Source organism: Drosophila sechellia, chromosome X, assembly GCF_004382195.2.
Source record: "Drosophila sechellia strain sech25 chromosome X, ASM438219v1, whole genome shotgun sequence".
Taxonomy (NCBI): Eukaryota; Metazoa; Arthropoda; class Insecta; order Diptera; family Drosophilidae; genus Drosophila; species Drosophila sechellia.
The window spans coordinates 5,678,458-5,695,599 of NC_045954.1; the positions used below are offsets into that span (position 1 = coordinate 5,678,458).

Below are 17,142 nucleotides of genomic sequence, written 5' to 3' on the forward strand. Positions count from 1 at the left end.
GAGCCATCGAGCTGTTGTCAATGTGGAGCTTTGGGGCTTTGGCAACATTCAATTTACGCACATTTGGCGATAAGATACGCCAAAGGCAACCCACAAATAATATCAACTGGCCATGGGTCGGATGGCTCATTGCGGTGGCTCTATTCAAGAAATTCGGTCGATAGTAGCAGCCCCACCTGTATCATTTCGAATTCCCATACTGCCAAGTACCCAAGAGAGATGGCTAAAGTCTGGGCCATAGTGCTACTCCTAGGGGCACTGGCCTCCGGCGAAAGTGAGTCATAGTTTGATCGCAATCAATCAAAATTACATCCGAATAGTGATACGAAAGTATAGATTGTATTTACCTCAACAGAACGAACTAGTAAACGAATTATGGCCGTTCGGTTAAAAGTTATGTGAAAATCGAAGCCTAAAACTATTTTTTTTTACTTTTTGTTTTGATAAATGGTTGGTATTACCCAAGATAAAGAAACATACCATACTCCAATGTGTATAAAACAATCAATAAGTGGCCAAATTCAACTGCTTTGGTATTCAAAAAAATATAGTTTCAAAGTGCTCAAAACAGCATTGTAAATATGCCGAATTGGTATATGGTTATGGTAATTACCTTTTTCGATTTAAGCACAAAAGTGAAGGAAATTTTTATTTTAGAACAAAAGAACATTTCTTTTCTATGACACTGACTAATTTTCGGAATTATACAATTTTGCAAGGAGTGGCAATAATTCACGTTCGATTAGATTGTCTTGTTTTTCCATTCCGCCGAAGCGTTATGAACCGCTCACCATAAACTTTTAAAGTACTTTTTTGTTAAGACAACAATGCCAGCTATCTCCTCGCCCAAGATAAACATATTTATGATAGGTAGTTGACGAGTCTGTAGGGTTAATCAATGTCAATGGAGGTTTATCATGGCCATCAGACCGATATTTAATCGTACATTAATTACCTATTTGGCTATACCTATTTCAGGTCTTGCAAGCGAGACGACTGGAAATATAGCGCCCAAGATCGTGGGCGGCTATGATACGACCATAGAACAGGTGTCGTACCAGGTGTCCATTCGCCTCACCGCCAACGAGAGGAAGAGCTATGGGTCCGGTCACCTGTGCGGTGGAGTGGTCATTTCCCAACGTTTGGTGGCCACCGCCGCACACTGCTGTTACATGTGCGTGCTTATCCTGCTGCCTCGTTCAACTGCAATGTTCATATGCTAATAGATTCCGATTTCTAGCACCGACAAGAAGAAGTACCGAACTGCTGGCGAATTCGTCCTGGTCATGGGCAGCACCTACCTGACGAGCTCCACCGATCGCACTTTGATGTACTACCTGCAGCAGCTGATCACGCACGAGAATTATAATCCGGACGCGTTGACCAACGACATTGCGCTGATGTTCATCAATGGTTATATACCCTGGAATTGGCCAACGGTGACGGCCCTGGCGTTGAACAGCCAACTCGTGGCCACAAACACCGACTGCCTGATCTCCGGATGGGGTATGCTCCAGCAGGTGAGTCCACAAATGTTTTCCACTGTCAGATGGAATTCTATTCTACGAGTATTCACGGATAAACTGATAAATCTGATAAAATCTCTATAAACTTTCAGAGCGGAATATTTAATAGTAATACTCTGCAGGCCGCGACGGTGCCCATAGTGTCGTATGCAACCTGTCGCATTTCGTACAATCCGATACCGGTTTCCCAGGTGTGCGCCGGCTATTGGACTGGCGGAGTGGACGCCTGCCAGGGCGACTCCGGCGGACCCATGAGCTGCAACGGAATGTTGGTCGGAATCGTTTCGTACGGCGCTGGATGCGCAGCACCTGGTTTTCCGGGTGTCTACACCAATGTGTCGTTCTATTACGATTGGATTGTCCAGAAGAACAACTCCCTCAACTATACCATCTATCATAATGGAGGAGTGCGGCAGGGATCGAATTGGTCCTACCTGGGCATTCTTCCACTCCTTGTGGCCTTCCTCTTGGAACTCTGAATCTAGTCAATCGCATAAGTCCGCCAAATAGTCAAAGACTAGATTATAACCTAATTAAAACTGCAATTAACTTATTAAATTAATTTACAATTCTATTTTTGACACCTGAGTATTTTGTATCATTACAAATACATAGCAAACATCAATGGGCTGTCAGTTTTTTTAAATTTCGAACTTTTTTTGTCGTTTTTCTTATTGAGTTCGATTTTGTGGGATTTGACATGGACGACCACCTGTTGGTGTGGTTGCTGATTGTGGCGACCCACTCCGGAATCACTCAGTCTCAGATTGGCCAACAGACGGCTACAGCCTCGCCCTTCGTGATCCTGCCGAAGATCGTTGGTGGCTACACGGTGACCATTGACCAAGTGCCCTTCCAGGTGTCCGTTCGCCGGCGGTCGATCCACGAGCGGCACTACGGATTGGGTCACGTGTGCGGCGGAGCGGTCCTCTCTCAGCGGGTCGTCTGTTCGGCGGCACATTGCTACGCCATGTGGGTGAAATAAGTGAATTGAATCCGTAAGATAAGTGTAACGACGACCTGCATTTTAGAAATACCTCAGAACCACTGGTCTATCGTGATCCCGAGTTATATGTGGTAGTGGCAGGCAGCAGCGCCATCGATCGGACGGACCGCTTCACCCAGGAGTACCTGGTGCAGCGCATCATTGGCCACAAAGACTACAATGGCAGCACGCTGGAGAACGATATCGCCCTGCTCTTTCTCAACGGATTCATTCCTTGGGAATCGCCGGGGGTGCGGGCAATACCGCTGGCCATAAAAGCACCCGAAGAGGGCACCATCTGCCTTATCCACGGATGGGGCAAGGTCACCATGGTGAGTGACTGGGAACATTCCAATCATGTCTTTATCCGCTACTTATAATTTTCAATTCAGAAGGAGAAATCGGCTTCGCTGCAGCAAGCGCCTGTACCGATCCTCAACAAGGAGCTCTGCCAGGTGATCTACAAGCTGCCCGCCTCCCAGATGTGCGCCGGATTCCTGCAGGGCGGCATCGATGCCTGCCAGGGCGACTCGGGCGGACCGCTGATCTGCGACGGACGTCTGGCCGGGATTATATCATGGGGCGTGGGCTGTGCGGATCCCGGCTATCCGGGTGTCTATACCAATGTGTCGCACTTTCACAAATGGATCCGGAGGGCCAACGCTTCGCTGGACTACTCCGATTACCGGCAAATACCGCCGCTAAATCTGGCTAGTCGCAGATCGGTGTCTTCCAGTTGCTTGGGCATTGGTGTTCTGGCGCTTGCCATGAGCCTTCGTCTTTGACGATGGGACAGTACAATAAATCGCTTGCTCTTCTCTGTCCTACAACTGATTTATCTAATCTTGGCGAGGAGGCACCCATTTGTAGATTGTCCAATAGTTGACGGTGATCGACGGCTTTGATGACATCAGAGGATGGGTTCATGTTCGGGCTACAGGGTACATTGGAATCTTTTGAAATTGAAGTTAGAATGCCATTTTCCAAACATTTTTTCCAGTGACCCATTTGCCTTTTTCCAATAACATCAATATACGCCGCGAATGTAGGCAATAAATTGAGCAATCCCCACTTTTCGATAGTTTATGTTTTTATATAGTTTTTATGGTAATGCAAATAGAATTTATTGGAACAAGATAAATGGCTGTTAATTGATAATGACCCAAATTCATGAATGAGTAACTTTTGATTGGTACGCTTTGCATTTTTTGAGTTGCCTTAAATTGTTTATTTAACAAGTTACCCGAAGTCAATATTGTTTGCACATGACGCCACGAGTTCGTGTAATATCTTAATTAAAAATGCACACTGGACGCTAATTTCGCTTTTATGATCGAAGATATATGGGGACTGACTTGAGAATTATTAGGAAATTCGGCTGACAAATTATTGGGGAGTTATTGTCTGATATACAAGACCGTTGAACCACGTTAAACAAAAAAAAAAAAATAAATAAATAAATAATTGAAATATATATGAATAATAGAATACATAAGGGTAAAGTTGCGTTTTAAAAAAAATTAAATTTATATAATTATTTAAAAGCCAGGAAAATCCAAAGATCTTGACAAGATACAAAGATCGCCATTAATTAGATTTGGGCAAACTATTCAGGAAATCCACTGGGGATCTACCGTTTTTCAAGGGCCTCATAAATCGGTGTGGTAAACCCAAAGATTGGAAAATCCAGCGGTGGCACTTAAAACTAAAGGCTGCAGTTCGTCACACCCGGACGGAGGTCTTCGGTTCTCCGGCGATGACAAGTCCGTCCGGTGTTTTTTGTGGTGTTCTATTGAATTGTACGATGTCTATTGATTAGATTAGGATGCAAGATTTTTATTTTGGCGGCGATATTGGACAACTGGGCTCGGCTCCTTCATTAGTTGGTACCGCCACGTCGAGGAGTTAGCATATAGATTGGCAGAATGATCGGATTGGGACAACTTTTGGCGGTAGCCCTTCTTCTCACTTTCTTGCCAGCGGGCTTGAGAGGTTTGTGGAAATTTTGGACTATTTGGAATATTTCCTAATTGAAAACCCGATTTGTTTTAAATCAGGTGCCACGACACGAACCCACTTGGATACGAATGCCATCCGTCCGAGATTCAGCGCAGATCCTGGGAGGATTATCAATGGAACAGAGGCCTCTCTGGGCGCCACCAGGCATCAGGTGGGCATTCGCAAGGCCCTCAACGATGGCTACTTCTTCGGAACCGGGCACCTCTGCGGTGGATCTCTCATCCGGCCGGGATGGGTACTCACCGCCGCCCATTGCTTTGTGGAGTAAGTGGCTCTATTTCTAACTATTTTGGGTTACTCAATGAGAATGTGCCCTAAAATAATGTGCAATTCATAGGCAAAGAGGTGGAAGAGCTTAGAATCCACATTAAATTGTTCAAGTTATGTGCTACAGAAATGTGACTTTGGGGTCACCTTTTAGCTTAGAGATTGCCAACATGAGATAGTCTTAAGAATTCCTTGAATTTGATTAGAATTAACATGCAATATAACTAACTATTCGTTCTTATCATATATTTTTCCTTGCCAGTCAGATTATTTACGACGGCACTTTCGTGCCCAAGGAGGAGTTCATCGTGGTGATGGGTAACCTGGATCGCTACAATCGCACCAACACGCTGACATTCACGATCGAAGAGCGTATAATGCAGCTGGATAAGTTCGTCCTGGCCACCTACGACAAGGACATAGCCCTGCTGAAGCTGAATGGTATTGTGCCCACCGGACATCCGACCATTCGTCCAATTGCCCTCAGTCGGTTTGCCATACCGGAGGGCGTCGTCTGCCAGGTGACGGGCTGGGGCAATACGGAGGATGGCTTTATCTCCGATATCCTGATGACCGTCGATGTGCCGATGATCAGCGAGGAGCATTGCATCAATGACAGCGACCTGGGCCACCTGATCCAGCCGGGAATGATATGTGCCGGTTATTTGGAGGTGGGCGAAAAGGATGCCTGCGCCGGCGATTCCGGCGGACCATTGGTGTGCCAAAGTGAATTGGCCGGCGTGGTTTCCTGGGGTATTCAATGCGCCCTGCCCAGATTACCGGGTGTGTACACAGAGGTGTCCTACTACTACGACTGGATACTAAAGAATATGGGTGAGGATGGTGAAGGAAGTGGTGATGACGGAAGTGGTGATGACGGAAGTGGAGATGACGGAAGCGGTGACGACGGAAGTGGTGATGACGGAAGTGGTGATGACGGAAGTGGAGATGACGGAAGCGGTGACGACGATGATGGAAGTGGTGATGGTGGTGGTGCCATGGCCGCCGTGGCCGGAACTCTGACTCTTCTTCTGCCCGTAATTCTCGCTCTGAGACTAATTGCTACACAGTTCTAAAAATATGTTAATAAAAAACTATTTAACCTTAGAGCAAATTTTAAAAACATTTATTTCTTTTATAGAAAAACGAAATTAGTAATAACGTGATAGATAAGAAGGGTTTTTATTAGAAATGTTCTAGACTTATCTGTGCCCTTTTTATACCATTTGATAGTGTATATATAATATAATGTAGATATAATTATTATTATTATTATTTGGATGAATACCCTTATTGTACATAGCTAATTTTTATAGACCACATGTATCGGATACTGCAACCATTCCTTGCACTTCTAGGCGGTTTCAAGATGCTTATAGCCCCTAGTTTAGCATACTGGCCATATAATCCGCAATTGCTCAGTTATCAGCAAATTTGCTGTTAGTTAACTAAAAATAGTTTACGGCGCAGAAAAGGAACTTGATTTCACTAGCTCGATGAATGGGAGTGACCACCTGATATCGCTAATCTTTATGCCACCAGACGGTCAGGGACTCGAGGAATGGAGTCCGTGCCTGCATATGGATCGGTATACTCGTAAGTAAGTTAAAACCTGCAGACAAGGTCAATGAGTCCAGCTGCATTGGGCAATCAAGAGTATCTGTATCTGTCGCTGCGATTATGATTCGACTTAAGTAGCTCAACCGAAGGTTGTGTTACAGCACTATAAATCTTAGCGATCGGGTGGTTCACCTGGTTTTGGAATGTGCACAATCGATCCTTATCAGCCACGTTCTGTGTTGTAATCAGCTTCCCGTTTAGGTTCGAGTCAAGTTGGTTATACATATAGTATGTACACATAGTTCTCGAAAAGAAGGGGCAGTTTCCGCCACACTTTTTGGAGAAGGGAGTGGTACTTCTAAATGGAAAAGAAACTTTGTTTGATTCACCACGTATCTCAGGTTTCTCAAGGGTATATTCAATTTACAATAATAGTACTAGTAAACCATGTCAAATTACTGTTTTGTCCTTGCTGAGTGCTTTCCATAAACTAACTAATTGGCAAAAATAGTTTTCTTGGAACATATTTTTACCTCTAAGCATTCAGCATTATCAGAAAGTTGATAGTCGATTCGTTAACAATAATCATAACTCAAATGACAAGATACTTAAAACGACACACACACACACCGTAATCCTGGCTTCATAGCATAAACAAATTCGCCGGAATACGTGTGAATTAAAATAATAATCAAAATAATTATGATTACTGGCACTGCGTTCTTATCGATTCCCATGGTTTGTGTGAGTGAGCGAGTGTTTGTTTATTATTCGTTGCGATTGAGTTCGATTCGTTCGATTCGATTCGATTCGATCCGATTCGGCTATTTAGCAGTATTGGTGCCTGGGTCGTATGTTGCTATAGCTTTATCGCCCGACATCGGACGCGAAAATAACAACAACAATCAAGACTCACGAAACCAAAACAAAAAATTATGGAATTATCTAAGAACGCTTTGCGAATTTGCGTTTGTTCGATTTACGAAAGAAGCTCGCGCTACAATTTCTTCATTCAACGCTCGGAGCTCACGACAGGTGAATCGAATCGTGAAGCGCTCCACCGGTGATAGAATACTTTGAATCGCATCGATCTTCGATCAGCTATTCGGGATCAGCTATTTTATTTTTTTCTATATTTTTGCTTGTGAATTTTGTGTTACGCGTATAACTTGCTTCAAAATGCAATTCAACGATCATTGGCGAAGGATTGTGAAGACGCTGATCTTCGCATTTCTATGCACTGAAATGCAAACGAGTAAGTAACTCTGAGATATTAATGAGTGCATTTGGGATGAATCTTTTGCCGTGAGATACTTTAATAAAACAAAAAAAGTTGCATCCAAAGTTGAGTAAATAGATGGTAACTAACTTGGATGAAAATTCGATTCCATGTATAAATACCGATAAGTGTAGGCTTATAAACACATTTCTGAATAATACAAAATATACATTTAGTTAGAAAGTGCTTAGATTTTCATGCTTGAGTCGATTGTGCTTTCCAATGGATACTTGATCAGTTATAGCATGAAAACTGATAGTGGAAACTTCAAAAGAAATTGCAAGTAAGCAAATGCAATGGTTATACATAAGTATCTTATGGATTGCAAAAAACAATGTTTATATCATGGAACCTGAAAAAAAAATTTCAATTTCGAAAAATTTTCGAATTTGATTGAAACTTTTATAGCTCACTGTATTTTTTCGCTATTAAACAAGCATTGCAAACATTTGTTTTGATGACCCTAAAGATTAACTGATTACCGAAATTATTCTAAATATAAATTTCAAGTAGTCGTGAATTCTAATATTATACGTTTTACAATGGCAAATTTGCTTGCTTCAATGAAACGTGAGCCATTCATTACGCTGGCGTATTTATTTACGATATTAATATCAGTAAATTTATAAAACTAAAGTTTATTATGTACCACAGTAGCTAGTGTATTTGGCCATAATCCCACGATTATCCAAATTGCTGACCGCCCTTAGTGCGTCACTTTAAATTGATCAATTGGCTATCCATCATCGCGTGATCGCTCCAAACTTCCGGGGTAAATGGTTTGGAGTGGGTTTAGTTCGATTCGATTGGGTTTAGCTTAGTGGGCCCGTGGCCGGGTCTAAAGATACCATACTATCATATCTGTGATCACGCCGGGAATGGCAGTGGTGGCCTGATCGGGTCGAATCCGGGGCTTGTGCACTGGCCAGCAGTTGATATCAGGGAGCGATCGGGACGCTGACCAGGCGTCGATTGCTGATAGCTGGTGGTGGTGGGTGATAACGCCAACTGCACTCGGAGACTGTTTCCATGGGGGGATCGGATCGGATCTCGATTGGCGCGCTTATCAGCCTTCCTGCTTAACCTTCACCTCGGCATTTTATATGTATTAATTACCTGCTCTATCCGCAGCCTACACCCATCGTGATTTGGCTGCCAAACGTGGTATTGGCCTGGCCGAAATGGATGCCATTGCGGCTCCAAGTGGAAAGGATGGTTTCCAGCTGGAGATGATGGCTCCACACCAGGCATCCATACGACTGTTGACCTTGGAACGGGACTACTTCGGCAAGGGGCACATCTGTTCGGGCGCTTTAGTGGCGCCCTCTGTTGTGCTGACCGTGACTAGCTGCATCTTCAGGTGAGATTTGTTAAATTTGTATATTTTCATTCCCGAGCTGTTATCCTACAATTTAATTCACCTTACAGCCAAGTGAAGAAGTCATACTACCATCCATCAGAACTGCGAGTTGTGCTCGGAAGCCCCCAGAGATTTGAGCACAATGAGCAGGCACTCGTTTTCGGAGTGACCCACATCCACCAGCCTCCGAAGGACCTGGCCCTTGCCATTCTTATGCTGGATAAGGATGTGCCTGAGAATCTTCCATATATTCAAGCAATTGGTCTACCCATTCCTGGAGCCACTTCCATCCTCAACTCGGAGCACCATAATCTTCTGCAGATTAACACCTGGGGCTATGATGGCGATACTCGCGAGCTGCACCATCTGGTCACATTGAATGCCACCCACACATCCTGCCATCAGCATCAGAGTAAATCGCAAAGGATTTGTGTCCAGCCGGAAACCAGCAACTACATTCGTGGCCGGCTTTACATGGATGCCGGTGCTACGCTGACGGAACGGGATCGTTTGTTGGGCCTAAGAAGCATCGACGGAGCCTTCGAGGACGTGGCAAGCCATGTGGAGTGGATACTGGCCAAGATTGGGGACGGTGGCAATCAGAATAGCTCCATCTGGGGCATCCTGGGATTCTTGGTATTCACCGGCTACGTGATCACCATCAGCAGAAAGAGCTTTTCAACCTAAGATGCCTTGAGAGGGGGCTAACGATCTGAATCATGGGGGAAACTAGCCAAGTAAGATATCCAAGGCCTTTCAGCAGTGTAATGCCGAGGAGTGTGATAATCTCGACCCGATCCAATGAGTGGCATAATCTTCTTAAGCCACATTAGCACTTGACATTTTTAACTGTGCTGTAAAAATGTGTTAGTAAGATATAAGTCCAATGATATATGTTAACTTCAAGTTCCCAAAGAAAAATTTCAGTTTTGATTCAACAACAATAAACAATTTATTAAGATACATAGAATAAACATAATTATGTACAGTACAAATACAAATAGATTACAATATGATACAGATTTCAGCCCAATAGGGCTTTCACTAGACTACATTCCTCTCTTTTTCCGCAGAGCAACAGAATCGGGGTCTCGGCGGATTCCAGTATTTGACCAGATTTCACCAGTGACCACGCCCACTGGTCCTGTTTTTTAATGCCAAACGTACGCTGTTGCCAACCGCCCACTTGATTATAGCTGAAGAGGTAGAAGTGCTCTTCCTCCGGCTGCGTCACTACCAATAGGTATTGTTCATCTCCAACTTTAAATGGAGTTAGGTGTTGAATGCGCTCCTGGAAGCTCAACTGCTGGATGGGCTCAAAGTGAATTTCCGCGGAGTGAGAGTTCTGTTTAAAGATTGCTATGTGGCGACAACCCAGGCAGCTGACCAGAAGTTGGTTTCCCTGCATCTCCGCCAGGTCATAGGAGCCCTGGATCAGTTGAAGCACTTTGAAGTTATGATTTAAGGGATCCCTACAATGGATGGCCAGGACAGGACGATGATTACTCATGCCACTGGTGAGTATTAGATCCTGTCGGGACTCTACTCCCATTCGAACCAACTTCATAAGGCGCCCATCTGCTGGTAGCAGGGATTGCCAATCGGTGAGACTACAGTTGCTCCTCTTCAGACGCAGGACACGAACTTCCTCATCGGTGCCCAAGAGCAGCAGCACCATCTCCCCCATTTCCAGCAGTTCCATGGCTTCCACTGATTGACGCATTCCCAGCGTATGTGTTTCATTACGGCAACTAATTCGGATCCTGCTTCGCAATCTTCGGGCTGGGCGATGACAGTGGTTCTGCACCTTCACGCGGATATCTCCGGAGTGAAGTCTCATCAGTTGATTGGACACACTCGAGTTGGCCAGGAGGACGCGACGTTCGGGGATCAGGAGCTTGGCTTGTAAAGTCCTACGCTGACAGGGAGCAGAATAAGCTAAGGGCAAGCTCACCTGCAGTTCCGAAGATCCCTTAAAAGGGCCTTTTACCCAAGTAGACTCCAGACCTTCGGTGTCGTGGTCCAGGTAAAGTAGCCTCCTAGACGAGCTTTGATTGCCCAATGCTAGAAGTTCTTGGAGCTCCTCTAACGGATTGCTTTGCACTTCCATCGCTCGCATTCGATTGGAAATTTGACTTTGAAGTCCTGCCAAAACTAGTCCTCCTGGGAAGAGAGCTTTGTCCAGAACTAGACTATCGATATTGTAGTCCTTGTTTCGAAAGATGCTGCTCCTGAAACTTTCGCTAAGCTCACGTCCATTCAGATTCATCACATGACCCGGTCCAGTGAACTCCACCCCTCCACGAAAAGTCTTGGCACCCGTGATGCTCTGCGTCCGATTGCTATGCCGAAACACCAAGTTATCCAATTGAATGCCATTGATAGAACGTAGAAGAGGCTTTCCACCCAGCTGGAGGTGCTCAAAAGTCAGTGATCCGAACACCTCCAACGCGGCTCCCTTTAAGGGAATGCGATGTTGTAGGAAGTAGTCCAGATTCATGTTGTTTACGGTTTTCAGATTCAGGTCCTGTTCGACTAAGAGGTTCTTGAACGTTACGGGTGGCCAGGATTGCCCCTTGCCCTGCTGGTATATACTTTCTATCGGAGCTCCATTCACTTCTGGATACTCCAGTTGAAGTTTGCCTATTTTGGGAGCCTGATGAAAGTGAAGATCCGCTGCAATGGCTTCTCCGCTGGAGAGGCGGTACAGTGAGGCATTGAATCGTCGTATATCGATTCCGTTTACCAGCTCAAAGTTTGCATCCTGCTCCAAATGTAGGGTATTAGCTCTAACTAATCCCAGTAGCTCTTGCGGAGCTGTTATCACCTGGGTTTCGTTTGTGGGGCTCCGGCGGAGTAGGGCATCTTCGGCCAGGTGGGTGAAGTTAAGATCAATGGGCAGGGACTGCTTGCTTTGGATGTCCTTTAAGTAGGGTTCCTTCAGTAGAACGTGTCCGGAAATAGTCTGGTTGCCCTCTCTCCTGACTGCATGCTGGCGTAGGTAGTCTAGCTGGGATTGGGACTGCTCTTCACCATCCCATAGAGCATCGCCGGTGACTATCAAATTCCGCCAGGGAAGTTGCTGCACTTGCTCCACTCGTTGCTTGATATCCTTTAAAACTGCCTCATTGACAAAGGGACACTTTAGGCTGCCATTGATGTTCAGTTTCTTTAGGTAGAGATCTCCTTTTAGTTTTAAGTCTTTGCGTGTGTCTATAAATTCTTCCTTGGGTACCCCATTTATTCGATTTACATCCACATTGGTGGCCATCATGCGGTCGAAAGTGTAGGCACCACTGATTTGCTGGGGTGTCATTCGCAATAAGGTGTTGTCGAGCAGGGAACTCAGATCCAAATTATTTATGTGAGGAGTTTGCAGGGCATCATTTATTTGGACATCAGCCATGAATGTCGTTTTACCCCGTATTTCCGCATTAGAATCAGATCTCACCAGGCGATCTAGGTACTCGTCCCATTGGATTCCATTAATGTTCTGCACTTGGAGAGCCTTGTCAAACCGTACATTTCCTTCGATCAGTAGTTGCTTGTGAAGAAGTAGGGGCTGTTGACCATCCTCCGAAATTTTGGACAGCAGTTCATCGAAGGGCAATCCATTAAGTCGACGAAAATTAAGATTCTCCAGATGTGGGGTTTCTGTTAGTTCGATGCGTTGCAGGCTGATATCGTGACCAAGCAGCTGTTGCAATGGCAATCCATTAAGACGACTCACATTCAAGTGATCATGAACGTTGATATCATTCGCCACCACCACACGGGCAAAGGTCTTCGTACCCGTAAAGTTTTGGGTGGTGTTTGATTTCAGCACTATTTCACTAACTGGTACTCCGTTTATTTCATTGGCTTGAAGTGCTTGAACAGTTAAAGGTGCCTGGAAGTGTTTGTGCCCCGTGATATTAACCACGTCTCCATGACTCACTGCATCCTTTGCGACCTCCGCCAAACGGGAACTGTAATCCCTGCAAATAACATCGCCCAGTATGGTTGCATTCATAAAGATGATGTGTAGAGTGTTATTTGGGTGAGTATGTATGTTCTGCTGTCCTCCGCTTAGGAGATGATCCCTCACAGGATGTCCCTCAATATAACTGGTGGTCATTGAGGGAACACTAACTCTGGCATGTCCAAAGGTCAAGTTAGTGAGGTTCTGCGGAAAGACTATTGTTATTAAAGTGAATTAAATGAAGATGAATCTCAACCTGTGGCGTGTGATCTAGAAGATACGTAGATTGTATATCTTTTCTGGAGAGAGATTGGTTTCCGAGTACTATAAGTGAGTTTGCCGTGTCCCGCAGGACATTTCTGACCGTCAGGGAACCGCGGATGGTTACCCTGCCCGTGTAGTACTGTTGAAGACGTTGTTCCATTGGATCGTCGAGTTGTCTGGGCTGTGGCTGCCACTTGCTCGTAGTGCCCACCAGAATGTCACCCGAAACACTCATCTGATTGATGCGAACAGGAGCTGAAAAATAAGGATTTGTTAAATGCTTTAATGGAATATATCGAGGAAGACACTAACTTTTTATCCATGTATCATTGCTACCGCGATGAAGTACATCGTGCGCAAAGTCAAGTCCATTCACTTGCTGAGCCTCCAAACGTGGAGCAAAGAAGGCGGACATGTAGATATTCGAACTGATCACCTGGGCACGCCGCAGATTAAAGAGACGATCCACCACGAGTCCGTTGAGCAGAGGTGTCTTTAGACTGTTCACCCGGACTCGCGATTGCATAACCAAGCGTCCTTCTATCGAAGTGTCACGACTGCGCAGGAAGAGCGAGTCCAAAAAGTCCTTCCACTGCACTCCGTTTATCTGTTCCACTCGGAGATGACGAACTACACATTCACTGCCACTGGTTTCCTCAGGCTCAATCTGGGCACCACTGGAGTTGCGGAAATCTTGGGGATTAACCAATTGATTTGCTTTAAGCTTTTTGGTCTGCAAAGGACTGTTTCTGATGGTCAACATAGGTGGTTTTGAGTTATCCAAAATGTGGCCTGTAAATTAGGAAGAAAAAAAAAGTTTATATAATATTCTATTCCTGAATTCCCATACTTGCCTGAAATTAGCTGACCCTTGTAGATAAGATTTCCGACGCGCAATCGTCGCGCTTTGAGTGTCTCCGGCTCACCGTTCTCGTTTCCTGTCCCAAAAGAGCGAGTGGTTCGCCTGGTCTGGATGGCTTTAATTCGTTGACGAAGTTCCTCCAGGCGCTGCTTTAACTGGGTGGGCGTGCGCAGGTGTTCGTCCACCAACTGAAGTCTTCCTATGTGTCCTTGCTGCACCAGATGCAGTGGCTTATCGAGGTGGATGGCCGATTTACGTTTTAAGATGTCCACAAGGTTTCTCAGGTTTTCTGTAGAGGAACGACGGCGCAGCAGGAGGCCACGTAAGGCATTGATGGACTCCTCGAACTCGTGACGATGCAATTGGACCACACTTAGATCTGTAAAGGCACTTGTTTAAAATTTGCACTACAGAGTTAAATTAAATGCACCTTCATCTGGAGCAGCGCCCACTTGGTTGGTGGTTTCTTCCACGCCACCCAATTGCACAGTTCGGATCAGATCACTCGAGGATCTTCGATAGGCCAGTAAAAGGAAGGTCTCATTGCGCAAGTTTTTATGAATAAGTAATCCACTTGGATCCGCTTCTCCAGCCACCTGAAATCCACTATAGCAATCCAGGCGAGTGGAGCTAAAGACGATCACCTCGCTATTGGCACGGGCACCGATCAAAAGGTGACCCTTTTTGGTGGCACTCAATCGACGGAAACTCAAATCCTTTCGAGCATGCTTTCGGTACACCACAAATTGTCCATCCACCATTCGGAAGAAAATACACGAGGCAGATGCGGAGGAACTACAGGCGAAAAGGCAGTTCCTCCCGTGAAATCTGGCAGCCTGGACACTTTGCGCCTGAACTGTCAAAGCCTGGCGATGTTGCAGGATACGGCTGTTTCTATCCAGCTCGTAGACAGTGAGCACCAGCTAAATGGAAACAAAAATGAATTGAGAACCATCTATATTATAGAAAGGTATATCACCTTTGACTGGGAACCCTTTAAAGATCGGCCAAAAATGATATAAAGTGGCTGACGACCAACCACTTGGAGAACGCGAATGGCGGGTAGAGTGATCTCCTCGAGGGGATTAAAGTAGGTGTCCAGCCACTCAAAGGTTCTGTGAAGAAGTCGTCAATATTATGAATGAATAATGAATAAATCAATTTTAAATTAAAAATGTACGGCAATCCCCACCTGCATTTGCTGTGTGATCTGGTATGATTGGAGGCCACTAGAAGGAGCACCTGATCTCCACTGGGTTTCAGAAGGTGCAGCTGTAGGAAAGCACCTGGCAGAGAGAACTCCTGCAGGGGCTCAAAGCTCAGCTGTGTGGCTGGATCTTCGGAGAGTAGCAGTTCCTTGGGCAGGTGGTAAACCTCCATTGAGTCATCCAGAACAATGGCAAGGAGCAGGAACTCCCGCCAAGCCACTACCTCTGCTCCGAGAGCTCTGCGACCACTGACCTGGCCCGCCAGGTTACCAAGCGGCACTAGACGCCTCTCGCCAGTGGCCACGTGCAGCTGAAAAATCTCGTGACCATGGAGTAGTAAAAGTAGATCCTCTTCCGGTTCGCGGAGCACAAAGAGTGGCCTCTCGTGGCGCACCATCATGTCCACAAAGGGCAGACGGATTTCCGGGCCGGAGCTACTGCCATTCAATCCATTGCGACAGGAACTGGGCAGCAGCTGGGCAGCGCTCGAATCTCCAGCGACTTCTGCGGCTGATAATTCACTTCGTACTTGGACTATATAGCTATTTAACACTAAGACACTAAATAATGCTGCACACACGCCTGGCGAAATCATTTCGCAAGGATTGCAGGGACTATTGTATACAGTGATACTAAACTACAATGATGTGTTCACTCCATTCACATGGCACTTTACTTTTGGTGTGCCACTTCCCTTGTTCGTAACTGTAAACCAATCTCTACTTCGTAGAGAGCTCTACTATAACAGTAAATTGAATAGGAATGCTGTGAATGACAAAAAGCGCACAAAAGACAAAAACTCATCGCACAGTGGTTGTTATTTCGGTACAGTGGAATAATCAGAGTTACTATATATAGAGTGAAATATATTTTAATAGTTCCTGGTTTTCGGATTTGGGCTCTCAGCCTGAATGTAGGCAACGGAAAGTGATACCATTTGTGCGCTCAACGAGCATTTTCCCATGTGTCGCATTAGTTTTCCCCGATTTTCTCGGCACTCGTCAGTCAATCCGCATCTCTCCGTCCTGCTTTCTCCGCCTGCAGCAGTGACACCTTGGACTGGGAATTAAATTTTTCGTAGGGGGTTGGGCAGTGGGGAATGGGGCACATAAGACTGGGGATCTAAAAATAAGGCAGACAAACTTGGAGAGTGCCTTCGACGTTTCTGCTGAATCAATCAGCTTCGATCATTAGTCGAGGTCATTAAAGACATTAAACCTCGCCCCTCAAAAAAAAAAAAAAAGATAGAAAGGAAGAAAGCATTTAACACGGAAGAGGGAATCGCATAAAAATAAATATATGTATATGTAGGCATGTACATACGTACTATGTGAAATATTTTGGGGCGGAATGGGCCTTACCCAGTCACCCATAAATCCGCAGCTTTAACCTAAAATGTGGCCACATTTGTACTTGCAGTTAAAGCGGATTTAAAGCACATATAAATATGTATTAATAGGTGTACGAGAGGAAAATGGTATTCATGTCATTGCCCTCGGGGTCAGGATTTGGGGGCATCTGGTGGGAACACCCGCTGAAATATTTACTTTGCCCAAAATCTGATTGATCGCAGCATTGACATGTTTTGTAAACAACATTCCGGTGTAACCAATATACAATTGCAAAATAAATAAGAGCAAAACATACAGTCAGATGTTAAATTGAGGTGAACTTAAGATTTTGTAGAACAAAAGTGGCTTTGCGGCTTAAAGCTTTCAAAAAGTAACTTCCTGAATAAAAATTGGGAATTTTCTATGAGTGCTCTTGAATTATTTCTTAATTAATTATAATATCTGCCCTTTGAGTTTGTACCACTGGTAGTTGCCTTAGTGCATGGCTAATACCAGCTGT

General features: G+C 45.1%; 5 protein-coding genes across 7 annotated transcripts; 4 read left to right on the top strand and 1 right to left on the bottom strand.

The window, feature by feature from the left end:
* Window positions 1-118: 118 nt before the first annotated feature.
* Window positions 119-2,107, top strand: LOC6612332 (trypsin eta). Its single transcript, XM_032726115.1, has 4 exons — window positions 119-274; window positions 979-1,174; window positions 1,241-1,520; window positions 1,619-2,107. Exons 1-4 carry the CDS (start codon window positions 220-222, stop codon window positions 2,003-2,005), a joined length of 918 nt encoding a protein of 305 aa, XP_032582006.1. The 5' UTR covers window positions 119-219; the 3' UTR covers window positions 2,006-2,107.
* Window positions 2,108-2,203: 96 nt separating this feature from the next.
* LOC6612331 (trypsin) lies at window positions 2,204-3,341 on the top strand. The gene is made up of 3 exons (XM_032726113.1): window positions 2,204-2,498; window positions 2,558-2,843; window positions 2,904-3,341. The coding sequence occupies exons 1-3, from the start codon at window positions 2,227-2,229 to the stop codon at window positions 3,294-3,296; spliced, it is 951 nt and encodes a 316-aa protein (XP_032582004.1). The 5' UTR covers window positions 2,204-2,226; the 3' UTR covers window positions 3,297-3,341.
* A 1,042-nt stretch (window positions 3,342-4,383) lies between these two features.
* On the top strand, window positions 4,384-5,920 carry LOC6612330 (trypsin-2). 2 transcript variants are annotated; one of them, XM_032726112.1, is made up of 4 exons: window positions 4,384-4,503; window positions 4,569-4,794; window positions 5,060-5,652; window positions 5,713-5,920. In XM_032726112.1, the coding sequence occupies exons 1-4, from the start codon at window positions 4,437-4,439 to the stop codon at window positions 5,871-5,873; spliced, it is 1,047 nt and encodes a 348-aa protein (XP_032582003.1). In that variant the 5' UTR covers window positions 4,384-4,436; the 3' UTR covers window positions 5,874-5,920. The 2 variants fall into 2 exon arrangements, with proteins under 2 accessions (XP_032582003.1, XP_002036840.1); XM_002036804.2 differs by having other exon boundaries at window positions 4,385-4,503; window positions 5,060-5,920.
* Window positions 5,921-7,364: 1,444 nt separating this feature from the next.
* On the top strand, window positions 7,365-10,018 carry LOC6612329. Of its 2 annotated transcripts, none has more exons than XM_002036803.2 (3): window positions 7,365-7,612; window positions 8,768-8,996; window positions 9,065-10,018. In XM_002036803.2, exons 1-3 carry the CDS (start codon window positions 7,537-7,539, stop codon window positions 9,681-9,683), a joined length of 924 nt encoding a protein of 307 aa, XP_002036839.2. In that variant the 5' UTR covers window positions 7,365-7,536; the 3' UTR covers window positions 9,684-10,018. The 2 variants fall into 2 exon arrangements, with proteins under 2 accessions (XP_002036839.2, XP_032582005.1); XM_032726114.1 differs by lacking the exon at window positions 7,365-7,612 and adding an exon at window positions 8,492-8,627.
* LOC6612328 lies at window positions 10,018-15,996 on the bottom strand. Its single transcript, XM_032726094.1, has 7 exons — window positions 15,276-15,996; window positions 15,063-15,198; window positions 14,514-15,006; window positions 14,076-14,462; window positions 13,534-14,013; window positions 13,214-13,476; window positions 10,018-13,161 (listed from the first exon to the last, which is right to left on the bottom strand). The coding sequence occupies exons 1-7, from the start codon at window positions 15,884-15,886 to the stop codon at window positions 10,021-10,023; spliced, it is 5,511 nt and encodes a 1,836-aa protein (XP_032581985.1). The 5' UTR covers window positions 15,887-15,996; the 3' UTR covers window positions 10,018-10,020.
* Between the last annotated feature and the right edge of the window lie 1,146 nt (window positions 15,997-17,142).